Genomic DNA, 27,907 nt, shown 5'->3' with positions numbered 1-27,907 from the left:
AAGCATGGAAATTATGCAAATGCAGTTCTCTGGTGAGAATCTAGAACAAAATGTTGAAATTTACATTTAATAAAAGAATAGCTAGTCAAACTCTCCCTTTATTCAGGAGTACTTACAAAGCACTATAGGTAGACTCATTTTTTAGCTGTTTTTGTTTTGCTTGTGTCCCTCAATTAGAGTTAAAACAGCTAAAGGAAAGCTGTAAAGGGGGCACACGTATTCCATGAACTAATCATTTCTTTGCTCTTATTATTATTATGTATTACACATGAGCAGCCACCTGACATGGCTCCTTTCCGGCAGGTGTACCCCAGTTGTTTGGCACAGGCTATCTACGCAGCATTCCAGGAATCATTTCCAGAATCCAGTGACCTCTTCAATAGTGAGTTTAAAGAAGAGCTAGGAAACACGATTTTTCTTTGGTTGTCAGGTATGAGTATGTCATTTAAGTATTGATTATTTGGTTCTAATTATTTTTAGATTGAAGTATTCTGCTCCAATCAAAATATTGATGACTTATTAAACAGGCTATACCAATGTCTGCTTTAAAGTGATCATTACTCTGAAATTTTCATTATCAAAGTTAATTACTTATTGGCATTATAATTCAGCCAAATCTTTTGTTTGTTTGGGATAAAGTCTGTACCTAGCCTTGGCATTCCAGAAACTCACCCTGTAGAACAAACTAGCCTCCAACTCACAGAGATCTGCCTGCCCCTGCCTCCTGAGTGCTGGAATTAAAGGTGTGCACCACCACCTGGCAAGTCAGATAATTTTAAGTGGTGAAATTATTATTGAAAACAGAATTTCTTCAAAACTGACATTGATATGTGTACGTGTGTGTATGTGTGCGTGTGTGTTTGCAGTGTAGTCTGCATACCAAGATAAATACGTCGAGCTGCTATGAAGAGCGGAAGTTATCCTGCATATCCGCTATTGACAAAGTTGTGTCAATACCCGAATTTGAATGTTGAATCCCTAACCCTATAACACCTTTTCATGTGACTGTATTTGAAAATAGGTCTTTTAAAGAAGAAATTAAGATTTAACATGTTTGGTCATGTAGTTGATCGCTAAACCAATAGGATGAGTGCTCTCATGAGAAGATGGAGAAAGGAAGGATGTAAGCGAGATTGGAGGGAAGGAAATACTAGTGTTTTCAACAACACAAAATAGCTCAGTATTCTAGCCATGAACAAAAGTAGCCTGAGGGAAGACTCAGGAGTTCCATTAGAACCTGCAGTAAAAGGTAGAGAGGAGGAGGAAGCAGCAGCACATGGAGAGGTCAGCATATGTAAAACATATAGAGAACTAAGAACCAGTGAAAGAGTAGAAAACATCAGAATCAGGAGGTGGCATACTCCTGCGGTCCCCAGTGGCCTGATTTGCCATGGACTCCAGCAGCCTCTACTGCCCAGCACCTTGATAGCGGCAGTGCATAGTCAGTGCTCCCTGAGTGCTCTCAACAAAGACCTTGGGAGCTCTTTCACAGACACAGTGGTGACTCTTGCCACTGAGGTACATGTTGCTGTTGAGGATTTTAGAGAGACTTGTGCTCAGCTGCCATTTCTAGAGTTACTATTGTGCTGCCTCAGGACCACCACCTCCCCAAACCCATACATCCTAGAAACTGAGATGCTGCCTCAGGACCACCACCTCCCCTAACCATACTTACCCTAGAAACTGAGGTGCTGCCTCAGGACCACCACCTCCCCTAACCATACATACCCTAGAAACTGAGGTGCTGCCTCAGGACCACCACCTCCCCTAACCATACTTACCCTAGAAACTGAGGTGCTGCCTCAGGACCACCACCTCCCCTAACCGTACATACCCTAGAAACTGAGACACTGCCTCCATGTGCACACCTACACCCTGGCTGTGTCAGCAGTGAGCTTCCACACATTCCACACAAGTCAGACACAGCGTAGAGAACTAACCTTCACACTGGACCTTCAAGCCACTGTTACCCTACACATCCTGAGCTAGCTGATGCTGTGCATACAAGAGTCATGGCTAATAGCAAATGCACCTGCAATTCAGAGTTCATAGAAGCAAGGAATCTGCATGTGTCTGTACTCTGGAACCCATATTCTAGGGAAAATTCCTAAAAGAGAGTGTCACAATAGGAGCAACCATGAACTGGATCTTAAGTATGTAATTCTTCACACCTGTGCACTCCAGACCTCATCTCTGTTGTGCTCCACAAGTAACCCTGAATCATACACTATTACCAAAGTTGTACCAAGGCTACTGCTCCTACCCACTCTGGGATCTCAATTCCCTGAACTGTTACTATTCTGTGTCATATTGACCCGAGCAAATGCTGTAGTACATGGTCCTCTAGGGATATATAGCCATTGCATCTCTACATCCCCAGGCTTTTCCATCACTGTGGCATGCTAGGCCTGTGCAGTAAGTCCTGCTAGAGCCTAACCCTGGGCCTGCTACAGAGTCATTCAGACTCGCCAGTCACTAGTGCCCACAGCCTCTGAGAACATGAGCTGACCTCGTATTCAGTCTCCTAGGGACCCAGAGAATTAGACACCAATGCAGTAGTGCCTCCTGGTGCCCCTGCTAAAGTGTTAGCCACCTATCAAGAGTATCGGCTAACAAGAGAAGTCACAACTTCTGAGTCCCAGATCAGCTAGTATCATGACTTACCTATAAACTGTGCCCCCACTTTCCTGGTGAAAGGGTCACAGTTCCCCACCCCTTTGGAGCAAGAGTGATGTCTTCAAAGTCTGCCAAGCAAGCAGTCCTCATCCCCAGTGAGTAGCAACATTGCTGCTCTACCAGATGAAGAGGCATCAGTGGACAGACTAAAGATGTGTAGAACAGGACAGAAAAAATGACATCAACAAAGGAACAGAATGTTTCTCTAGTAACCAAATCCCGAAAAGCTGAAGTTAGATATTTCTAGAAATCAAAGTAAAAATTATCATTTTACAGAAATCCAATGAGACTCGAGAGAGTATGGGGAGAGGATTCAGTGAGACCAGAGAATGACATATGATCTGCCGATATCTTGGTGGAGACCTCCAATTGCCGCGCACCGCGCCCCTGTGTCTGCGCTCTGTGCGCTGGCACCCAGTTCCTGGAGCTTTGGGCAAGGGGGCTGGAGGTTAAAATACACAGACACACACAGACAGAGACAGCGACACAGGTCATCCTTGAATTCCCCAAGAATGCTCTCTTTATTGTGTTCAGGGGCAGATTATATAGAGATAGCCACGCCCCAGCCCAAACCCACCAGAAACCACTCTCCTGCCATCAGGAACTCCTGAAGGTCTTGTGCTCAGAGCAGCTGTAGGCACTCAGATCAGGGGATTACAAGAAATTCAGGATCTGGGGTCTCACTGCTCCCAACAATGATCTACACAGAGCCAACAAATACATAGACATGACTCTTTTTTTTAAAATATTTATTTATTTACTTATTATGTATACAATATTCTGTTTGTGTGTATGCCTGCAGGCCAGAAGAGGGCACCAGACCTCATTACAGATGGCTGTGAGCCACCATGTGGTTGCTGGGAATTGAACTCAGGACCTTTGGAAGAGCAGGCAATGCTCTTAACCACTGAGCCATCTCTCCAGCCCTAGACATGACTCTTAAAAGGACCAAACCTTAGAGCTGAAAACTTTTAATTAGAGAACTTCACTGGAGGATTACACAAAGCAGGAAACGAATTTGTAAACTTGGAGACAGGCCCTTTTAAATTAAACAGAGAAAAACAAAGACAAAAGAATGTCATGAAAAAGCCTATGGGATTCATAAGATTCATACATTTAATGAACAAATTTCTACATTATCTGTGTAACCAAGTTCCAGCTTGTGAAGACAGATACAGGAAAAAAATTTTCAATGAAATGGCTACTGAAGACATCCCAGGTCATGAGATGCACTTCTATCTATATCTGTGACTCTCAGAGGCCCACTAAGCAATCATCCAACCCAGTAAAGCATCAAGAGGGAAACACTGGCTCAAATACAGGGAAAGCCCATCGGACTGTAGGGACTTCTCAAAAGAAGTCTTGAATGCTAAGAAAGGGGCGATATAGTTCAAGTGATGAAAAAAAAATGTCAGCCAAGAAGACTTTATCTAGCAAAGCAGTCCTGTGATAATGAAGGAGGAATAGCCTTTTACAGACAAGCAGCACCGAGGGACTTTGTCACCACTAGACGTGGTTACGATAAACACTTTAAGGAGTTCCACCTGCAGAAATGAAAGCACAGTGTGTTCATCACAAGGATTGTGAACAACTTAGGGAAAGAAGGGTTGATTTTAGCATGTGGTTTCACAGTGAAGAAGACATGGTGGCTGAGGCTCTGGCCTTGGTGAAGAAGCTTGTGCCTAGTCATCATAGTGAGAAGACAGAAAGCTAGGAAAGACATAGGCCAGAGCCAAGCAGAGGCTGTAGGTTCATCTCCAGTCACTTCATTCCACCAGCCAGGCCTCATCTCCTAAAGGTTCTACAGCCTCCTAAGATAGTACCACCAGCTGGAGACCGGGTGTTCAAAGACATCATCCTGAGAGCATAGTGTATATCCATGCCATGAAATTCTTTCCCTATCCCCTGTAGGATTATGGCTGTCTCCTAATGCAATAATACGTTCAGTTCAACCACAGAGGTTGCCCTAGTCATACACTTCCAGAATTTTTCAAAGTCCACAGTTCATAAATTTCTTCTAAGACTGTAAGCCCTTATAAAATAAAACAAGTTCTGTGTGTCCAGCATCCAATGGCGCACACATTCCATTCCACAAAGGAAGAATGATGGCATAGTGAGAAGTGAGAGTGCCGAAGCGATCCTAAAGGTAGTCTGGGAAAGTATCAAACCCTGCACCTCTGTATCTGCACCATCTGTCCTCCAGCCTCCTTAGATAGCCCCACTCCTCCAACTATGTTATCCGTGGTGCATGTGGCCCCTCTTTTGGGTTGACTCCCCTCCATGCTTGTAGCTCTCCTAAGCAAACACCTAACGTTTCTAGCACTCTGATGTCTCTGCCACAGCTTAGGCTGCACCTTCACAATTTCATGGGATCGTCTCTTGGGATCTCCTTGCAAGGGAATCCAACCCTGCCGCACATTGCCTGGCCTCATTAGCTTTCTGGGACGACACAAGCTGCTGTGACCCCTCGCTCTTGCATCGCGCATGCTATAGAATCAGTCCCATGTGGATACCCACTCCAAGTGCTACAGATAGTCAGGAGGTAGGGTGGCTCCTTTCTGCCATGGCTATGTCATCCTCTGCTTTTGTGGCTGGAAAACACTTTCCTAGTTGGTTATTTCTGAGCAGAAAATAACTGTGGTGGCGTTCTCAGTTGAGGCTCTCTCAAGTGACTTTCATTTTCACAAGCTAGAGCCTTAAATGGATGGGGTCTTGCCTGCCCATCAGGGCACTTTCCCTCTTGTCCCAGTGCAAATGGCAACATTCCTCTTCTCCCCTCATGTCATATGGATAGAACCAGTGATCTAGAAACAAATGGGGATGCTAAGTCTTTCCTGTCAATGAGTGCTTGGAATGTATATTAGTTGCATTCTCCAATCCAAATGCATGAAGTAGATTTCTAAAAAAGGAAAGAAGAAAAAGAGAGTAATAAGGCTCTTGCCTATGCGGCCTCTGAGTTACACACTTCAGCTTTTGTGTACGGACTGCTGCAAGCAGAGGAATTGAAGAGAGTCTGTGAGTGGCAAGCAGAGGGAGCAGGGTTAACTGCACTCACATCAGATAAAGCAGAGGAGCGGAAGGAGGGAGAAGATGAGCAAGGAAGTCGGGACCACGAGGGGCGCACCCACCCACTGAGACAAGGGGGCTGATCTAGTGGGAGCTCACCAAGACCAGCTGGACTGTGACTGAAAAAGCATGGGATAAAACTGGACTCTCTGAGCATGGCGAACAATGAGGGCTGATGAGAAGCCAAGGACAATGGCACCGGGTTTTGAACCTACATAATGTGCTGGCTTTGTGGGAGCCTAGCCAGTTTGGATGTTCACCTTCTTAGGAATGGATGGAGAGGGGAGGACCTAGGACTTACCACAGGGCAGGGAACCCTGACTGCTCTTTGGACTGGAGAGGGAGGGGGAGAGGAGTGGGGGGAGGGGGAGAAGGGTGGGAGGAGGGGGAGGGAAATGGGAGGCTGGGAGAGGTGGATACTTTTTTTTTCCTTTTCTCAATAAAAAAAGTCATTATTTATTAATAAAGGGTTACTTTATCAACAGAATATGATAACCAAACTCAAAAGATCTAAATACATTAAGCAATTATTGACTGATGTGAAAAGACAGATAAATAGATGGCGTCAGTACTGGGTATTGTAGCCAGACGACAGATTAACCAGGGAACGTCGGGCTTTGTACCTTAGATGAGATGGACCTAAATTGCCACTATATTCATGGGTTCTGTGAGCGTGCTCACAACAGCTCATCCCAGCTGGGCCTGGTGACTCTTTACCCTCCCTCCCCAAAGAAAAAGATGGCTGGTCATGGAACACTTAGCCGAGTGCCCAGCGACCCTTCCCAGTCAGTTGTATGCAATTCTACAATATTTGCATGTGACCTTGGAGATTTAGCTAGAAGATATAGGGGACTGAGAGAAGAAGCAAGCAAAAACCCAAACTGAGGAAGGGCAAAACATGATGAACAATATGAAGTAGTGACTACACAGAACACTGGAAATAAAAACTGCAAGTTACTTACAAATACAGAAAGCATTTGTAAAATCTCTCCACAAAGTAAGCCAACAATCAAATGTTCCCACTTACGAGGGACATTGTAAATTAAACAGAGCATGTTGAGTCATTGGATGGAAGGCAATAAATTAGGCATATGACCAAACAAAAATGTCTTTATGCATGCGGAAAATAAGAAATATGGGCCCGACTTCACAATAGCTGAAGTAGTACATCAGTCATGATGAACCTCATTGGAGGAATGAATAACGAAAATGTCATGGATTTATACAAAACAAACTACTACTCAGCTATAAAAAAAAAAAATGAAACCTTGCCGTTCACAGCAGCATGGATGGAACCGGAGGTCAATAGGTGATTGGGAAAAACAAGACACAGAACAACAAAAGCCGTATGTTCTCACTCATTTAGAGAAACCAGAATCATTTCTTTAGGACAACACAAAAGAACATGCTCACAGAAGTCTGGTAAATGTGGAAAGAGACTGAGTCACAAGCACCAAAAGTAGAGTGGAGAAGTCAGATCTAATTATTTCTCAGCACAGTAGAGGAACTATTGGTTAAAAAAACATATGATCTATTTCAAAATTACTAGAAGAAAATATAAAATTCACAACATATAAAATATAATGATAGAATAGATAGAAATGTTTTTTCCTGGTTTATTATATACTGTATACATATTTTGAATTATGATGATATGCCCCATAAATATGTATAAATTCAAAACAAAAAGAAATATATTCTTAATCCAGCATTCAAGGAAGAAATCATAAAGGAAATTAGAAAGTAACTTCATGATTAAAACCAAATCTAAATATCAAAAACCATGGTAAAGCATGCATGGTCATTCTTCCAGGGCAGTTTCTGGTCTTTGATGTATGTTCTTAAAAACGGGGGGCTAAAAACAAATCCATGTGGAAGAAACTGATGCTTCTCCTGTTCTACTTGTAGGTTTTGGTCCTCTATATTATACCCAAAACTAAAATTAAAAATCCAGGAAAGAGATACGCTAAGAAACACATTTAAGATGCTCATATTTGAAAAGTCTTGAATTTCCAGTCTGGAAGACATTAGGACAAGGAATAGAAACAGTGGAGTGCTGTCGATTTTACTGAGAATCCTCAGAACCTTGAAAACAAAAAGGAAGTGCTCAAAACTTCCAGAGAACGGAGAGCTCAAAAGAGAGAATGCCACGAATCTCTATCAGCAGCTCTGAATGCTAGGATAGAATAGAATAATGAGTTAACAATTTTGAGGGAAAATAATTCATAACTTACACCTAAACAAACTGTCGCTGAGGCTAGCAATGAAGTCCAGGCATTTTCCAGATGTGCTGATCCTTTCTAGAAAGTTACTTTGAACTCATCTTTTTCTTATGAAGCTATTATACAAATATCCAGCAACACATGAAATAAGAAGAGGAAATGAGATTCCAGATGCAAAGGTTCTAGCGTGTGAGAGACGTGGTCCTTAGCATAATGGTGGAGGGTGCTCCCAGAATAATGGCTGCACGTTAAGTCTAGTGGGGAAATGTTCAGATTGGAGCACATCCGACAGCTTTGGAGGAGAACCAACACATTTTTGCGTTTATCCCAACAACCAAATGATAGTTTACCACCAGACTATATTAATCTTGAATTGTGTCTTTTACATTTTTGTATTTAAAACCTGAGAATGTACCCTTCTCGGGGTCAGACTGTTTCTAGAGATAGTAAATAATTATAGGTGTAATTGGTTCAACCATTGTAGAGCCCTGGCCACAAACACCCTCTCCTTTCCTGGATTCTTTCTCCAGATGCTTGACATCCTCAGAGCAGGTGCCAAGCAATTGGGATGAGCCTTGAGCCATGGAGCCTGCTGGCATGAATGAATTATTCCTTTTTTTAAAAAACCAGCAAGATAGTTGTCATGCCTCAGTGTTGCTCCTGCCTCACCAATCTGTCTTCCTACTGTGGTCCTCTGTAGTGTGGCATCCTTCTCTTGTGAGCAATGAAAAATAAGCAATCCTGCCTTCGTCATCTATCTGTTGGCCTTACTATACAAGTAACTTTCTGTTAGTGCCTGATATTTTCAAACATAGCCAGTCAAGAGCACTCAGCAAGTGAAATGCAAGGCATCCGTGTGTTTTATGCAGTGGCGGCTAATAATAAAAATAAACCATAGCTGTATTTAAAGAGATGTAGAAAATTCTCCGCTAAATCGTAAAGTCCGACTAGCTAAATATACACATTACATTCACAGGTGTAAAGCCTCAGACTGGCTTTTGGACCCGCTGGAAGCTATCAGAGCTCTGCACGACCACCATTCATGGCTGCAAGCGAGCACCCCTGAAATCGGTGAAAAAGAGGATCATTTCCAGCCAGGAGCGTATAGCATCCAGTAAGCAAATTTGATAAATTAGATGTGAGAAGGTAGCCAAAGTATAATACATTGGGTCAGTTACTAGTCCTGTTTCTCTAATAACTCAGTTCTGTGACAGTCCTAGACTATGTTTGATTTGTAGATGGCTGCTATGGCAGTGGTGTGTCTTAAGGCCCTTTCCTGTCTTCCTGCAAGTCTTAGGACGATGGGCATTCTCACTTCAGGCTGTGTGGGTTAGTTAGATGACAGTGTGTCTCACCAATAGAGAAGTTTAGTGTTTTTATTTGGTACATTCAAATCATATTTCCTTTAGAGTTTAAGTCTTGTATTTTGTTAAGACTTAGCTAAGATTATGAGAATGCTTACCTGTGCTTTTTCCTAGTGCTTTCTTGCTTCTATATTTGGCTGGCTTACTTAATCCATTTGGAATTTATTTTATGATCAGGAATCTGTTTTTTCCACTTTTTCTTTTCAAAATGACTCTTTTACTAAATAATCCAATTATGGGAAAACTTAAATATCAATTTACTTTGCTATATCTTTGTATTTTCTCCTGTTTCTTGAATTCTGTGCCCAAAATGACCATACAAAAATCAAACCTCCTTAACTACTCACAATTAATGAATTTCTTAAGGCAAATTTATTTCTCTCCTGGTTATACAATGTCTCCAGGACCAAGCATGGCCTTGGTGTGCAGGCTTCATTTCTGATCATGTGAGTTGGAAACAAGGTTTCTTGGTTGATTTCAGAGCATGGCGGGGAGAGAGCTGCTGTCCGGCGTTTTCCTTGAAAAACACCAGGGAAGAAGGGCTAACCTATCAACCGGCTCTTGAGGCGTCTACTCCTTGGCTAATGTATGATGCTGCAATTCTTTCACTGGTTCATTGTGGCTTTTCAGCTCTGTGCATTTGGAAGTGATTGCTCACAAATGGAGAAATGGTTCCTACTTTTAGCTGAATAAATATCATGACACGTGGTTCCTATCAATTAATAATTATAGGAAAATGCTTGTTTGCTGTTGATACCCTTTAATGAGTTTTCTAGAATGCCATACATAGACCAGAAAGGACTTTAAAAGCCAGAAGTCAATGCACAAAAGCTAAGCTCTATCCCTATTATCTATGTATCTATATCTATATCTATCTGTGCTGTAGCCCCGGCAAGAACTTGCTTTTCTACTAGATAACTGCTTTGAAAGTAAAGTCCCTTAAATAAGGAGGTGGTCATCACCCCTCATTTCTACACAACCTTTGCTTTTCTCGGTGAGTTTCTGCCACTGGAGATTTAAGAAGTTGGTTAAGACAGTCTGTGTGCATTTGTCCATCCAAGGTGTTTTTAAATGTTTGTTCCATTTCACAGATTTCAGGTATAATGTGAATTTTTATAGAATTCACTTTCTGATGCTTAGCGGATATTTAACTGTGAGAAGATAGACCAGGACTAGCTGTGTTTACCGTCTTTTATATTCTTTTTGCAATAGGTAATGATTATTACAGGGACCCACAACCAGTCAGCATGCAGAGAACAAGGAACTGTGGCTTGCTCCGCTCTAAATGAGACGTTCAGAGCTCAGGGCTCATCATGGAAGAGAGGTTGCCCATGCTCCATCTTCCCAGACCCAATAACTCACAGGCAGGCATTTCAAAAGAGGTCATGTGAGGTTAGAAGGGGTGCATTGGGAGTACAGGGAAAGTCATTGGATTGAAGAGAATAGGGTTATGAATTTTATCAAAAACATGTATAAAGTATTTTAAAAGAAATCCTATGGTTTAAGCATTTAAAATATTGTGAAGATAAAAGTATTGTAAATCATGTCTGCTGTTACCCTCATCATAAAAACATTCTATATCAAGTAGATAATAAATAGACATGCAGAAGATAATTCACAATGATATTAGAACATGTTAAATAAATCTCTGCTAAAAGGAGAAGTTGTAATATTTTTAAAGTTTATTTTTATTTTACATGTTATACTGATTTTGTACATGTATGTCTGTGTACCACATTCATGGCTTATTCCCTCAGGAGCCCTAGAACTGGAGTTATAGACAGTTGTGAACCCCATTGTGGGTGCTAGATGTTAGACCTGGGTCTTGTAGAAAAACAACCAGTGTATTAACCACAAATCCGTTTCTCCAGTTCCTAAAATGAAATTTTAAAAATACTTTTTGAGATAGAGCATAATTTGTAATCTTGCCACCCTGGAACTTGCTAGATAGATGAGACTGGTCTTAAACTCAGAGGTTTGGCCACCTTTGCTTCCTGGGTGCTGGAATTGAAAGCTTGCACCAGTGTGCCTGTAGAGTCCTGAAGAAGGCGCACAGTCTCCTGGATCTGGAGTCTCAGAAGTTTGTGAACCATCCAGTGTGGGTGCTGGGAACCAAACCCAGGTCCTCTGCAAGAGCAGCAGGCACTTTCATCACTGAGCGGTCTCTCCAGGCTCAAATTAAAAATTTTACTGTTATTTTTAAAGTGAATAAATATAACTGATTGGACATTCACAATCATGAAGTCAACACTTTTATCTTACCATAAACATTGGACAGGTTAATAGTGAATTCCATGAAAAATACATCTTTTATAAACACATCGATACTTAACAATGAACATTACTAGCCAATGAAATTTGAATTAAAATTGTAATAACTACTGTTACCTTGCAACGTTGTGATATGGGAGAGAATTGAGGGGAGGGAGAAGCTAAGAAACATTAGATGATTTTATGAAAACTTATAAACATTAAGTTCAGGGCCTAAGAGACGTTCTTTAAGGCAGAGAGCTTTATCAGGCAGAGAGCTTCAACTGTGTGTTTTCCCTAATGAATTCCACTTCTGCTGCACTGGACCAGAAGCGCTGTCAGTGCTGAGAAATACCTCGCGCTGTCAGACTTGTGGCTGACTGAACTTACTTAGAGGGCAGAGAGTCTCTCCTCATAGAATGGCTACTGCACTTGTTTGAAAATGTACTTTTAAAACCTGGGTGTAAAGGACAGGCATGGAGCTGACCTTTGCCCCGGGGCAGGTAGTATACATAGTCATGGCGACGTGGCTAGAAAGAACTTTCTATATGTTTCATCAGCAGATTAGTCATCTGCTAGAATGAAAAAGTAGACAATGTGGTGCTTCTGATACAGCACAGTGGCTTTCTGGCAACTAATCTCGAAGTAAAGAAACTGATGAAGCATCCGATAAGATATTTAAAAAAATGATTCCAGAGAAAGGCAGGGAAGCATGAGCAGCTGTTAAATAGGAAAAATGCCGCTGATTAGAAAGGGAGTCTACAAAGACTTAGCATGGAAAAGAACCAAATAGAAACTTTGGAACTGAAGAAGTTAACAAGTCAAATAAAATACAGCTGAAAGACTTGACAACAATCTAAAGCAGAAAGAAATTCTGAGCTTAAAGACATCTCCTTCGAATTTCCCAATTGGATGGAAAGAAAATTAAAAAGTAGAAGAAAAAAACAAAACAAAAACCCGAGACAGCAGGCCATGCCACACAAACAGACATCCGACCCTTAGGAGCTGAGAAGGGGAGGTGTAGGATATGTAAAACAGTCGCCCTAGACTTCCCTAACCTTGGGAAAGATGCAGTCACTGGGTTCAGGAGCTACAGTACAGAAGACTCAACCCATTTTCAGTGTTTCTTATGAACTTGACGGTATCAGCTCCGCAGCCTGAATGTGACTTCCACTCTGCTGGTCTCCATGCAATTTAAGATTGTCTTCTGTGTGATGTGAAAAATAATTGCAAATTTGAACAGAGGGATTTTTATGATCTTTAATGCATGTTCGTTTTGAGAATGGACTTTGGACTGGCATATTCTGTAAGCATTTCGCTATCAAGATGATTACAGCTCTTTCTCATGTTTCCGCTCCTTCTAGTGTCCACTGTAAATAGAAAAATGATGGAAAACCTGGGTGGGAAGGAATAAGGCTCTTCTCTATGTTAAAAAAGGAGACAAGGAAGAGCCAGGCCTAAATCCTAAAGAATTTTGTTTTGTGGTTTTCTTCTTATCTTGTTAGTTCTCAATTGTAGCAAAACCATTAGAGATTACTGAGGAATAATAAAAATGACATCCCCCATCCCCTATCCCATAGTTACTGACCTGGGACGGGGGACAAGGCTTGTGTGTAAACGGAGACACTGCTTTGGTTTCCCAGCTGCCCAGACCCAAATAACCACACAGAAATTTTATTAATTACAACACAGTTTGGCCTATTAGCTCAGGCTTCTTATTAACTACCTCTTACATCTTAAATTAATCCATTTCTATTATTTTATATTTTACCAAAAGGCTCATAGTTTGTTACCTTTTGCTTCTTGGGTGGCTACATGGTGTCTGCCTGACTCCGCCTTCTTTCCTCCTCTATCTCTGCTTAGCCAAGACATTTTTAATATAAGACTTAGACTCCTTAGGATAGGATAACTATTGAAACATTTAGCATATGTTTCTTACTTGATGTTTTTCATGCTGGTTGTAATTCTAATTTTTATTTATATTTTTGCCTCTTCTTTTTGCTGTACAATACTTGATATTTGTTCTTATTGTATATAGTTTTGTATTAGGCTTTGAACCCTCTTATTTAGACCAAAGGGGGAAGTGTTGTGGGAACTCCTTCAGCCAATAGCCTTTTAGATACCGGAGCCACTTTGGGCGTAGCCCCAGGTACTATACATGCATGTGCAGCCTCTTTTTCTGCTGGATTTCCTGCCTTACTATATTCTTCCCTGCCATAGCCCAAAGCAGCTTCTTTATTAACAAATGCCAATAAAACATAGTTACAACATACAGAGGGGAAATCCCAAATCACTGTGTGTCATTGTTTCAAAAAGAAAAGTGACTCCCAGATGTAACTCCAGTGTGCATCCTACATGGAAACCAGTAGCTTTGGGGTTTTTCTAGGTTTGGTTTTGCTTACAGCAGTTCTCATCTTGTGGGTCATGACCTTTTTGGGGTTCAAACCTTCTCTGATTTTCTTGTGGAAGATAGGACCAATTTCCCAGAGAAAATATGCCTGATTTATTTATTTCTCTATAAGTGGTCACCACTGAAAGCCTTAAATTGGCCTTATTAGGTTTATAATCCCATTATGTGGGTTTATGGTAAAATCTTAAATGGCCATCTAGTGTGTGTCTTGTGTATACTCTATATTGGCCTCCTCTTCTGGTGGGCACTGCAGGGGTAACACCTCCCCTGTGTGTGTGCAGAAGCGGCATCACACTGGAGATTGCTTCTTAAAACTATGGCTTCATTTGGGAACTTTTATTCTCTGATCCACCGTTTTGTAGGAAATAAACTTCTTTTGAGAAATGGTGCTATATAGAGGCCTTAGCGGGGAGCTGGTGTTTGCAGCTGCAGCCATGAGGAATGGTACTCTATTCTCCTCAGACTGTGTTGAGATCAGTGGCTGCCCTGGCTGATATGAGGGCTTACAGGCAGAGGCCTAGATAATTATAAGACAAAAGAGCTGTTGTTTAAGGTTATTAAATTTTCATGTTATATGCCATAATAACTAATACATAACTGTATCCAGGCAGAGAAAGAAATAATCATTGTTCATATAACGATACAGGCTTTCAGGAAGCCTGTGATGGTAGCTGGAAATAGGACCATGTCAGCCAGGAAGCAAGCGGGAAACCAAGAGATACCTTCTCATGAGAGTAATTGCCTAGCTCCTTGAGAGATGGTTCTTTCAAAAGAAATCACAAACATGGTAAGATAGTAGAATTTTATTATTCCTCACTTCCTGTTAAGTCTCAATTCATGAGAAAATAAATCTTTTTGATAAATTCTTCAAAATTAGAGAGCAGAAGGGAGCCTCTGGGAGTCCAATAGAATACATCGCTGTCACCGAAGATCAAACCTTTATTGAATGTGGTAGAATGAGCAAAAACTAACCTGCCAATATCACTGAAAGAGTTATATGTGAGGCTTTAATGAGATATTTCATAGCAAGAACATTCTAAGAACCCTAACCATCTGCTTCAAGGGTATCTTAGAAATGGTCACACTTGATAATCATCTGATAGTCACATGGGCCCATGTTCATTCTGATGGATTATGGTTGACACACACACACTCACACACACACACACACACACACACACACACACACACACACGGAGGAGGAAGAGAAACGTTCAGAACTTGAATGTCTTCCTCTAGCACTCTCAACCTTATCTTTCGAGACAGGATCTCTCTCTGTGGTCCCATAGATCACCTATTGACTAGACTGGCTAGTAGAGGCTCAGAAATCTGTCTGTCTCTTGTCTCTTCCCAACATTAAGAATCAATGGAGTATTTTGGCTGACCAATAACCATCCACATTAGGTGTTAAATATTTATTGTCACACATTTACAAAATGATCTTAGCTTATGTACTATTTGTATGTAAAGTTGGACTATGAATGATAGGAAATCATCTATGTCTCATTGACTCTCAGGTACATGACAGTGGGGTAAGGGTGACATTGCAGCCTTGCAGTTGAGTCTCAGATGTCACTCCCAGCTTCAGCTTTGTTCACAAGTCTGCTACAGAGTGAAATGCAAACTCACATGAATTATAAGATGATTTTAAGTGAATGTTCTGTCTTTGGTGAGATATCGTACATGATTTTTTTTTTTTAGGTTTTCACTCTATACTATTCTAAACATTTAGGGGATCACACATCAGAGTCTCCGTAATCACTCTTCATGGTTTTCGACATAAAAAAAAAAAAACCTCAAAGAAAAAGCTCTAAGTGATAGAAACTTTATTTCCCCTTCTCTTTTGTATCTAAACTTACAGCAGCTCGAAGGTCAGTGGTCTACATTGTGGCTTCTCTGTGTTGAAGTGTTTTACTTCACTTGTATTGAAAGTATCTTTGTTTATTCTGTTAGCGTTCATATTTTTTCACTTAGTCCTTTACCAGTTTCTAGAAACCCACATGTTGGTATGATTTTCTTTTTAAAGAACATTTTAGAAAAGAATACTCTTATTATAAAAATGTCCTTCATGATACTTTCCATTTACAAATTTAAAAGTTCACATAAAAGTTGCTTAGGAATCAAAATTGGAAATCACATTCCTTTTCTCCTTTTGAGTCAAATTATAAAAGTACCATTATGCACTAAGTCAGGTGCCAAGTGGGTCACAGGTGCTCTTAACTAGATGGCATCTCAATGGAGGTTCAAACCAAACAAGGAGATCACTGACAAGCTAAGCAGGACACATGCTAAGTGACCTCAGCTGTGGCAAGCTGTATCCAGCCAGCACCTTGAGTCTACTAAAAGCTGTACCCTGATCTATGAAAGAATGAGGGAGATAAAGGCCTCACAGACTTACAAGACTCTAGATTCTCAATGTGTTTGACTAAAGTAGATTTTATTTTCTGGAATTCACATGTTAAGTTTTTTTTTTTTTAAGTAGAGCAAACCCTATAATTGAACATAAGTGCTGGGGCAGGTGAGATGATCAGTTAAGAGCACACACTGCTCTTGCACAGGAGCCGAGTTCAGTTCTAGCCCCTGCTTCTGAACTCAAAGAGGACCTGCGCTCATGTGTACGTACCAATACAGACACACACATAGGTACAGAGTTTTAAAATAACAACAGTAAATCTGGCTCATCTAATTTGATATTCTAATTTAATGGTAGCTATAGCCACCTTCTATGCTTACTCACGGCTTGTGTTTACGCTTCTGCATGATCATGCTTCAGCCTGAGGTTTTACGTTTTCAGTAAGAATAATTGCATCCCACCTTCTCCTTGGAGACTGTTAGTTGAATGGGTCCGTGTATATATAAGCTGATTGTGGCCCAGCACTCAGCTAGGCACTGATGGAACAGCTGTGAAGAGCACAGTCTGCTTCTACCCTTGGTACGCTCCTAAGACTCCAGGCACAGGAGCCTGGGCCAGGAAGCTAGACTAGCAATGGCCTTGAGTCCCTGAATAGAGTTGCTAGTCCAGACTATTCCCTCAGGGCTTCTCCTATGGTGTGTGTGTGTGTGTGTGTGTGTGTGTGTGTGTGTGTGAGGGATGGCAACACTTCCTACCTTCTGGTAGCCTGGACACTTGGGCAAACCACAAGCAAGTCAAGTAATTCTGTTGTTTTGTTGACAGGGACTTTAATCTTATAACCTTCACTCATAAGCATATTACCAAATAGTATTTTATGTAACATAAAGAAACTTCAGTAATAAGTGCTTTGAAGTTGATATCACAATATACCAACAGTTTAAGTAACTTGGTGAGCATGCATACAGTTTCATCAGCACCTGCTGGTGGCAGAACTATGGAGTGAATCTTGTCTGTTAGGCCTGTTGTCTGTGGCCTGACCTGAAGCCTCAAGGTGTCTGGGGCCTTGCACACTGCCTACAGCCTCCAATGCGGTTGTTTTCTTCCCACTTTAATGTTGGCAGATACTGCTAAAGATTATCAGATTGCTGACTTTAAACGGACTTCTAAACCATGCTTTATTGCCACGTATCAAAATACATTCTGACTAAAATCCTTTCTTTCTTTTACTGATGTGATCCGAATTCATTGGCAAGAGTTGTTGTGGCAAACTCTTTCCCACATATTTGTATCATTCGCTCTGAGCCATCTATTGTGAGCATGGCTGCAGGCTGTCATTTTTGTCCGGCATCCAACACTTGCTAGCCAAGTGCTGTGTGCTAGACTTGGTGTCAGTCACCAGGGGAGGAGAAGGCTGCAGTGCAGCCAGGCGTTCTGTTGTTCCCTTGAAATTAAAAGCATATGAAACAGAAACAGCTTCTTAAGGTTTTTTTCTTTATAAATAACATAAATTTAAATAACAAAACAATAAAATTCAAATACAACTTAAAGTAGAGTTTAATGCTGTAACCACGGGAAGGGGCGGAGGGAGCGTAATTATTTGTGGGAAGAACATAATTAAAAGTCGAGTTCCCAAATGTGAATTACACAAAAGATAGATATGTTACTGGAAAAAGAATTAAAGATTTCGGAATTTTATTTTTAGGGATTATAAAATGTTACTTTGTGGTGAGATGAAATACAGTATTATCATCATTATTGCTATTTTATATACAGATTTCTAAGCATCCTGTTAGCGATACCGTTTCAATTTGAGTGGCATTTAGGACTTTTCTCATGTTAATCAGTACAGGTATGTTCCAGTACTGTCATTTTGTAAATCCCCCTGTTGATTCCATTCTATAATAAGATGTCGAGAACACTCACTTTTCTGAGTAGAGCTGACATGGATTCTAGCTCTTACGGGAAAGCTCTCAAACACTGCTCGTCCTCTACAGTTTGCGTGGGCTTGATGATCCTCAAGCATTCCAGCAGGGTTAGGTCTGACATACCTTATATAACATCATCTGCATCACCATCGTCATTATTATAGCAGCCATTTTATAAGCAGATAGTGATATTAAATACTCATTATCAGATAGTCAAATCTAACATACTCTGAAGGGTAAATTAATTTAAGAAAAACATCACTATTACTAACATGATTGTACAACCACTTTTACAACTTTTTACAACTTTAGTTACTAAATCTGATTTTTGTGTATATTCTTCAACTCTTTCTTTAATGCAGTCTTTTAAAATAAACAAAAATGCGCAAGTCCAGCTTGATCAGTTTTCAGTAGTTTTCCAGCCTTTCTTGGTTACTTTAAAAGAGAGAAAGAGAAAGTAAGGAAAAAGAAGGAAGAAAAAAGTCCACTGGAAAGAAATCTCCCTGCTGAATGAAACTGGTTTCTCAAACACCACGTATGATTAGGTTATTGCCATAGGAAGAAAATGGGCCGTTTTTTGTTCTTTCTTCGTTTTCTTCCCTTTCACGGGAAGCCCCTTTTGGTTTAAGGCAACAAACATTTCCCCGCCACTGTGTGTCCATTTAGCTGATGCGTACGTGTTGTAATGGTTTTCCAGAATTAGTTCTTTGAAGTTGCAATCCTCATTGCATTCTTTCTGATAAAAACAAGCACAAGAAAAAAAACCAAACACAATTATTAAAACAAGTTCGGGGGGGGGGGGGGGACTCAAGCTAACAGCAAGCAGGTGGTGGTCTGTAGAGCTGAAGAGTGTGTGGTTTATTTTAACCCTCGGAGTGAGCAGAGCTGACACAGTTGAGTGGGTTTATCTATGTCATGTATTGCCGTGGATCAAATGTGCCTTAAGTTTAACAAACAATCGCATAACACACATTTAGTTATGTCCCTTTGGACAGCCAATTTCTACTCTTTAATGTTGGGAACCCTCAGTCACTCCATTCTTTGTCCACCGGAAATTTAGTGTAAAGGGTGTAGCCGCCACCTCCTGCAGGTGAGGAACTGTTTGATAACCTTTATTTCACTTTCTACCATGTTGCCCTCAATTGTAAACAAAAGTAAAAAGGTAGCCAGTTTGTTCATCCAAGGAGCCAAATCTTCGTTTAAGCCCCTGTTCTGTAGTTTGCCTGAATGGGCACCATGCAGTACTTCAAGAAGACAACGGAAGTGAATTTTGCTTTATATTAATGGATTGAACTGTCAAATATTTCACATCATCATAAAGTGGAAACTATGTGAATGCTTACAGTTCAAAGCCCATGATTGGGAGGCTGATGTTGATAAATGAACTGAACACTTCAAAATTTTTCCCCAAGAATTTTCAGTGTCAGCAATGTGCAAATCAGATGGAGTCTAACACAAAGAGCTTTAATACTCACAGATGGAAATTTTAGGCTTCAAGTATCTAAAGTGCACATGGGGGTTTACATAGAAAGGAACCTAGAGACCAGTCATTCCAAGTCATCTCACAGATGAAGAATCTATTATCCAGAGAGCCTAAGCAATCTAAGATCATACAGAAAATAGTTTGCCTCAATGCTGGGTTAAAAACAAAATGTTTTAATGGAATATCCAACTTGTAAAAATGGAAGAAATTAATTACAAAATACAGAAAGGCACATATTTTTGACAAAGATAATTTGAATAATAACTAAGTTATCAATTATTAATACCTTTGCGTAGAGTTTTCCTTCTTTATTCATTGCAAGATAGTATTCACTTTCCACCCCTTTGATTGCCACGATTCCGACTGCCACAGTCCTGATTTCCATGATGTCTGCAAGGAATCACAGAAGCGTATATGATTACCCACTGTTCTTGAGACCTTTTCCCCGAACACGCAGCCACAAACACCAGAGAACTCATTAAACATCGGCGTGCGAACTGATGACGTTTTGTTGCGCAGCAAGGCTATCTGCATGCAGAGAAATAGTTACATTATTCCTCCAGACCTACACTTCTAATATACTGTAGTGACAAAGCAGTTAATATTTGCTGGATTCACACCCTGAAAGAACCGCTCCCTCCCATGTATGGATGTGTCCAGTCATCACCACACACTGTGGGCAGGCATCCTTGCCACACCTACTTCCCTGAGGAGGATGCTGAAATACAGAGAAGTAAGGAGTCCGCCTATTTTATAAAATCAATGTTATTCAGATAATCTTGGTTTTTGTATATGATATGATAGAGGATCAGTGCCTTGCTCAGCCATCATCAGAGAAACTGCTTATAGTACATGGGAATTAACACAGAGACCCACAACTGGCCAGTGTACAGAGGGAGACTGTGCAATCCTAAATGGAATGTCTTCACCTACCCCCCACCCTCATGGCTCAGGGACCTATGCAGAAGAGAAGGCAGAAATATTGTTAAGAGGTGGAGGGGGACGGATGACTGCAAGGAAACAGTGTCTTCAGACGCAGCAGGACGGATGCACTCACGGACTCACGGAGACGGTGGCAGCATGCACAGGGCCTGCACTGGCAAGCCACGTGGATTTCCAGCAACTGAGAGAGAGAAGTAAACGGGGGCTCCTACCGTTACCTGTCCGCAACTGATACACACTGCCAAAGAAAAGATTCTCCAGTAGAGTGTCACTAAGCAAACAAACCACTCTCTAGGGCAGGCCCCATGCCCATGAGTAACTAATTAATTGGCCAACACAAAACTAACTCAGTGGTATTTTTGTAGATGTTTTGTCTTGTTTTGCTTGGTTTGGGTATTTTCTTTTTGTCTTATTGGTATTTTTCTTGTATATCTTTTTGTGGAGGAGTGTGTGTGTGTGTGTGTTTCATGGAGGTTTTGATTGTTTTTATTTGTCTGTTTCTAAAAGAGAGGAAGAACATGGAGTTAGGGCAGTGGGGAAGAGCCAGGAGGAGTTGGGGGAGGAGAAGTGTGTGATCCTAAAACTAGCCTAGTCAGTACTTGTCTTCTATGTGAACAGAAGCCCCTTTCCAATATGCCATACTCAGCAATAGTCAGATGCACCTAGTCCAACTGCATGTCTGATAGCTGGAGTCTGACACAAGAGCAAAGGGATATATATTTTGTGGTTTTGTGAAGCACTGTGGAATGCACAAAATCCTGTAAATTTAGGGAAATTCAGAACACAATTCTGCTTTATGAACTCAAACAGCAAACACTCCGCAGAAACATCTTACTTAACAGAGAAGAGCACTTTTTGGAGAACACTGGCCTGAAGAGGCTCTGGAAATTTTACACATCCCTGACAAGTTCGTGACAGGTGATGATGCTGACGCTGATGCAGTCACACAGCATGCAGCAAATCTTCCCTGAGAGCTCCTGTCATGCCTGGCTCAGTTCAGAGACAAGCACCTGCCTCAGGCTCTTATGGTTTTCTCTAAAGAAGACATCAAGGGAAGCCATGCAGCACCAGCAGAATCCCTTGGGTTAAACTGCTACTCCTGCTGTGAGGAACACTGAAGACGGCAATGACCGCACCACACTTGCAATACCTTCAGAGCAGCATTTAAGAATCTCTTAAAGCTGGGTTCTGAAGACCTTAGCACCGTGAAAAGTGTGCACCATTTTCCTGTTTTCCAAATGTTGTATTGTCTGAGAGACGCGAGTACTGATCCAGAGCCTGGAGTTCGGCATTCATGATCAGTTAGGATTAGAGGATGCCTCTGTGATGTTTGCAGGGTGTTCCTTCATGGGACATTTGTCCACAAAACCCAGCTGCTGAGTGAAAGTTATTGGTCCTGTGGTATGTGAACTCCTTGCCTTTTAGGGCCAGTCGTATTGGTTGTCCCCAAAAGCTCCTCTATCCCCTGACTATCCATCCCTTGTCCACTGTAGTTGTGGTTGCTGCCCTTTGACACGAATTGGTGATAGACACTGTTGATCTTATTCTTCCCCATATTAGGATTAAAGAGACGCAATGAAGAATTGGAAGGATTTTAGCTTGAAATGGGGCGACAATATACTTTAAATGACCATGTTGCTGTATTTTCAATTGTGTGACAGTAAAAAGAATTTTACATCTCGGGAAATGAACATATCTAAAAGCCATTTGGTGAGATAGCACTAGGAGGTATGGTCAGACATCAACCCTGATCATTTATTCTGCTCCACCCTGTCTGCTTTGCCCTTTTTTGAAATAAAAAAACTCAGGGAATAAAAATATTAACACTGTCACTTTTTTGTTCACATGCAGAGTAGGAATGATGTTCCTCTCAATATCTACAAAAATCTGTAGAATTATTAACTATGTAAACCTATAGAATTTTGTCTCCATCCCAAAATAAGAGTGGAGAAGATTCTCAAAAATATAAGAATATATAACTTACAAATAATAATTTATCTGTCAAAATAACTAAATTGTTTTTGACCTTGTAATATACAATAAATAAAGAATTTATACTGCTTCCAATAAGGAAAATACAAGATGGCATCTTTCTGTGAATCTCTGTTTCTGTTAAGAGTTTACTCATTTATCTCCGCTGAGGTGGTGAAGCATCAAACCTTTAACATAGGAAAGAGCTCAAAAACTGAGAGAGAGAAAGTGGGGGGGGAAGGAGGGAGGGGAAGAAAAGAAAGGGACAGAGAGCGAGAACATGAAAGTTAGTATATAATGCACCACATGTCTAGCCAACACCTTCAGCAACAGCATGGGTCATCATTTAGGGTGTCTAGCTTATGCACCAGGGGACAGTCAGTAAGGCCTTTTCTATTTCCAGAATTCAACTATTCATGGACTTATCAAGCCTTTTTTGCTCGTTTAATCTTGTGCCACACTTGGAAACAGAGGTGGAGACCTTGAAATAAATTGTTAAACAAAATTCTCCCAGTACCTATCTACTTGCAGAATTATGAATATTCCCTTAATCTTGTTTTCTCAATATTGATACTAGTTCTCTGTTTCTATTATCAATAGCTTCATGATTAAGAATACTTTAACTTCCCTTTTCAAAATTATTTTCAATAACCATATGGAAACCTGCCCCATCCCAGCATATTAATATTTATTTCCTAAGATTCTCTTAAGAATTATACTGTTTTAAAAGTTTTGAGGGGAGAACATATAAATATGGAGGAATAATACACATTTTGGAGATAAAAAAGTGGTTTGTTAGACTAATCAGAACATTTAATTTTGTCTTTGATCAAGTATACCTTCTTGCACACATTAAAACTAAGAACTAAAAAGAAAGAAACAAAAACAATTCTAATGTTAAATAATTAACTTTTAGAATATTCTGCCAAGATTGTGTTGAGTGAGAAATATCTTAATGGCTGAATATATAACATTTAAAGGTTTAGAATTAATTTGATAATAAATTCTATGACATAAATTCATGTTTTTAAAATTATATCCATTATCTTTAAAAGAACCAAGAACTTTAAAAATATAATAATAAACATTACTAAAAGTAGATAAGCTATCTGAAGAAATGGTAGCAGATGAATGGGAAAGGTGCCATATCCTGTCACTAGAGAATGAAAACAACATTGAGGTCCCCCTCACAGCCATTAGCATGACAAAGCCCGACAGCCCAGGGCACATTGGCAAAGATGGAACACAGCCCAGACTCCTCCTAGGTATTAGGAACACAACGTGCAGTCAACTTGGAAGACACTTTGGCCTTTTCTTAGGAACGGAAGACAGAGAAGCCTTGTGCCAAGGCACTTACCCTATTGAGTAGAAGACATGTTCACACAGAAATCGGAGCATGAAGGTTTAAAGCAGTGTTACATGTAAGAGCTAGAAAGGAGAGACAACCAAGGTGTTCAAGAGAGAAATGAATAGCCAGACTGCTACATCCATTATCCGGAATGTTATTTAAGTGTCTTTAGAACTCAGTAGCAAGCCACAAAAAGACATGGAAAAAACTTACATGAGCATGACGTATGAAAGCAGGGGATTTTTAATCAGTGGACTGTTGTACAGGGCTGTAATGGCAGATACATTTTATTTTGCATTTGTCAGAATTCCTGGCATTGCACAGGACAACAAACTAACAACATGTATTTAAATATTGGTGGGAGGAAATATACACCATTCCAAGACATTAAAATAGTGGAACCATGATACCTCTGCTCGCTGCTCAAGTTGTCTGCAATTCTATAATTGACTGAAAAATATAAGTTTTTAAATTGCAATTTTAATTTTTTAAAGTTGTACTCAAAAATTTCATTAATTGTATACAATGACAGACTGTAAAGAGACTACTTATATGAAGATCTTAAGTATTTGTTCTTGTTCCAAGTACATAGTGCATATGGGGTTTGTTATGAATATTGTCTTGGATGATAGATTAAGATCTGCTTATCAAATGAATTGTTTCTTTTGTAACACATAAACAGCTCTGAGTACTTATGAAGCAAATGCACATTGGTAAGTGTAGAAGGCACCAACTCTCTATGTGTGAGAAGACCACTATTCCACTCATAAGTGTGCTTGTCTCTTAAGTGTTGGGGTGAAACGTGAGAGTCAATAATATTTTAGAAACTTGAACCATGACATTAATTATGCAGTCATTGAAATACTTTGGTATTAATAGAGTGACTATCAAATTTCAGTTCAGATTTTCTCTTTCTGCAGGCAAAGATAAGTGATACCCAGCAATATATGCCAATTGCTTAAATTCATGGAATGGAAAAATCAATTTGATAGGAATTAAAAGCCAAGAAATGTTATCCATGGTGAAGAAGGATCATAGGATCTGAATAGTGATCACATTTAAATCAAATCTTAACTGATGGATAAGGCTAATGTGTAGACAAGAAGAAAACAATGCAGTTGAACACTCAGTACATGCAAAGTCATGAAAGCAAAGATTCAAATGTCATTTTCATAAGATTGGAGTTAAGAGTTACCTAGACTAAGAAGTATAAATAATAGCATTGAATACAAACTGAAAGAATTTGAACTTGAATTTGAAAACAGCAAGAGTTCCTTCTCCTTTCATTTTTGGAAGTGTCAGTCTGGGGTGGGTGAGTTGGCTTAGGCAAGACAGATGCTGACATTCTTCCCAAGGTGGAAAGAGAGAACCAACTCCCAGCATGCCCTCTGGCCACCAGCCACAGCCTCTGCACACTTGCCCCCATGCCAAATACACAGATAAATAGGTAAATGTCATAAAATATGTGTTTAAAAAAGAATATTGTCAGGCTGGAGATGCACTGGAGGAAAACTAGTTGTATGTGAGAGGCAGGTAGGGGGCTGAAACGAGCGTGCCTTGCTATAGTGTCACTAGTGTCATTTTGACAAACAAAAGTTACTGTGAACATTTTTTTAAATTATTGAATTCTTTTCAAAATGCCTCAGCTTAAATTTCTATGCCTTAAATTTCTATAGTTATAGCCTACTCACACCGCATTTCCTTGCTGGTCTAGATTTTAGAGTGTAAAGTGGTTATCAAAACTAAAATCCTGTTTGAAACCAGTCTTCCTAAACCCACATTTCTCCTGGAGGTTTTTGTTGCAATTTCACTGTCTGTTGTAAGTCTCAAATATTTGTGCTATGAATATCTCTGGCCAGTTTATGACCCTAGTGAACATGGGTTTATAAATAGAAAGTTCATGCACATGTATACAGAAATAGTCAGTGTGCTTCTAAACACCCGGAGACTTTCTTAATGCATTTCAAACTCTTGAGTTTCAAATGGTAAATTACATGTCCAAAGAGTAAACTGCGGGATACAGTTTTTGTTTGATCAGGCTAACTACTTGATTGGTATTCGGTGGCTTTAATTAAAGAATACAGCTATTGATAAGCTATAGTTTTTCTGTATCTGTGGCTTGTTGCTTGTTTGTTTTAAGCATGGCCACAATTACAAAGACAGCAAAGAATTTTTTGGAACAAGTGTCCTTTTTGACATTAGAATCCTGTGTCAGTGTGACATTTGTGCCGTGTCTTGCATGCGCTTTATTTGCTGTTGTAAATTTGAAGAATAAATTACCTTCAAAGAGCAGTTGACTCAACTCAGTCACCTCCTGCCTCCCGAGTCATCTGCAGCCCCTCTTCCCTTTGCTTTTTGGTTATAGAAATCCTCCTTTAAATGTATTCCCTTAATCAGGGATGCTTTAGGAGTCTCGTGGATTCCAGATACCATTTCCCAAGACTGTATTACACAGTGAATCATATTAAATATGTGAGTATTACTCAAGAGAAACACTTGAGAATTATTTCAAGGTTTTGTGCAATCTTTCTTTTGAAATTTTTCTAAAATAAGTCTCTGAACTTGCCCTTTGCTATACATTTTACAGACATTTTGCATTCTTGAGAACTCTTACAAAGTGAAAAATACCAAATTGTCTTCAAATGTTGTTAAAATTATATTTAGTAAATAGTGAAGCTAGTGTGATATTTTATATGCTAAGTATTTGCTAAGCATATTTTTACATTTTAATGCAAATATCTGAATTTTAAAGTTCTAAATGTATTTCTAAGTACTTGTAATTTTTATAGACTCCAGGATCAGTGTCCAGGGGCCAAATGAATAGTGTCCCTTCCCAGATGATGCAGCGTTCTCACCCTTCCCTAAACCCTTCACTAGAAAGTGGTTTAACTTTCTTTTCACCCGTTCCACATTTAACTGGCCTGCTCTTGTCCAGACCACTGATACACAGCAGTGTCAGGTTTAAGAATGCTGTGACAGTCGTAACTGCAGCATGTCCTTTAGCGCTTCCTCTCTTGTCCTAGTGTGACTGCTGCTGCTTCGCCAGCCTGGTGTCCTTCCTTGTATGAGTTCACTTGACAACTATTGCTCTCTTAGCTAAGAGGGAGGACACTTGACCGTGATCCCAGTTGCTTGGAAGGCTGAGGCAGGAAAATCACAAATTTGAGGGTAACCTAGGCAACATGGCAAAGTCCTCACTTCATTTTTTAAAGATTAGCTTTACTTAATAACATGTAACTATTGCTTTTGACAACTTATATTGTTTTTTTTCTTGAAAGTCATTTTCATCCCACTACCTGAAATATATTTTATTCTAGTTTTTAGTGTTTATTTTTATGTTTTGAATTTCAAACAGGAATTCAAATTTTCTTAAAGTGAGCTGGAAATATTTTGAATGTGTAAGGTCAGACTTGACCCTAAGCTGATATTTTATTTTTACAAATACCTATCTCATTTCTTTAGCATTATTTGTTGGATATTTTCATTCCCTTCTTTATAGGTGAGGCTCTCTCAATAGTTGCTCTCTCTCGGGATTGTTTTGTCTCATTGATTCACTTACCATGTAGCTGAGTGCCCACACTCACTAGCTGTAAGCTACCGGTTCTTATAAGCAGCTCTGGTTCCAGGTATTGTATATCTAGTGAGTCGACTCTTCCATAGAGCCTTTCCTAGAAGTGAAGCCATTGGCCATGCTCACCACTTTCCAGCATTTCCTTTGCTTTTCCTCATCCAGAATGGCTCGGACATTGTTCACCCGCTAGATTATTTGCTTCAAACCAACATTTTAGCAAAACTTAGATTGAGACAGAGAGCCTATTGTTCATGGTTCTCCCAGTCATGGGCCGTTAGCTTATTTCATACTAGCACACAAACACTCTCTTTCTTCTTATTCATTAA

The 27,907-nt window shown here is 40.1% G+C and overlaps 2 protein-coding genes across 2 annotated transcripts in view; one reads left to right on the top strand and one right to left on the bottom strand.

Moving 5' to 3' along the window:
* Fam227b (family with sequence similarity 227 member B) overlaps positions 1–27,907 on the top strand; it is a 157,055-nt gene that overhangs the window by 33,807 nt on the left and 95,341 nt on the right. Inside the window, exons 10-11 of the mRNA XM_041678864.1 lie at positions 304–430; positions 8,941–9,066. Of these exons, the coding sequence (XP_041534798.1) occupies positions 304–430; positions 8,941–9,066 (253 nt within the window). The remainder of the gene's footprint in view (positions 1–303; positions 431–8,940; positions 9,067–27,907) is intronic.
* The window catches only part of Fgf7 (fibroblast growth factor 7), a 55,907-nt gene continuing 45,172 nt past the window's right edge, over positions 17,173–27,907 (bottom strand). The window contains exons 3-4 of the mRNA XM_041678871.1: positions 20,036–20,139; positions 17,173–19,002 (exon numbers count right to left, since the gene is read on the bottom strand). Of these exons, the coding sequence (XP_041534805.1) occupies positions 18,808–19,002; positions 20,036–20,139 (299 nt within the window). The 3' untranslated portion in view covers positions 17,173–18,807. The remainder of the gene's footprint in view (positions 19,003–20,035; positions 20,140–27,907) is intronic.

The sequence above is a fragment of the Microtus oregoni genome, unplaced genomic scaffold (genome assembly GCF_018167655.1).
Source record: "Microtus oregoni isolate MIOR12 unplaced genomic scaffold, Mior012 000031F_ref0000149, whole genome shotgun sequence".
Taxonomy (NCBI): domain Eukaryota; kingdom Metazoa; phylum Chordata; class Mammalia; order Rodentia; family Cricetidae; genus Microtus; species Microtus oregoni.
The sequence above is the reverse complement of the archived record's forward strand: the minus strand, read 5'-3'. Positions and strand labels throughout refer to the sequence as shown.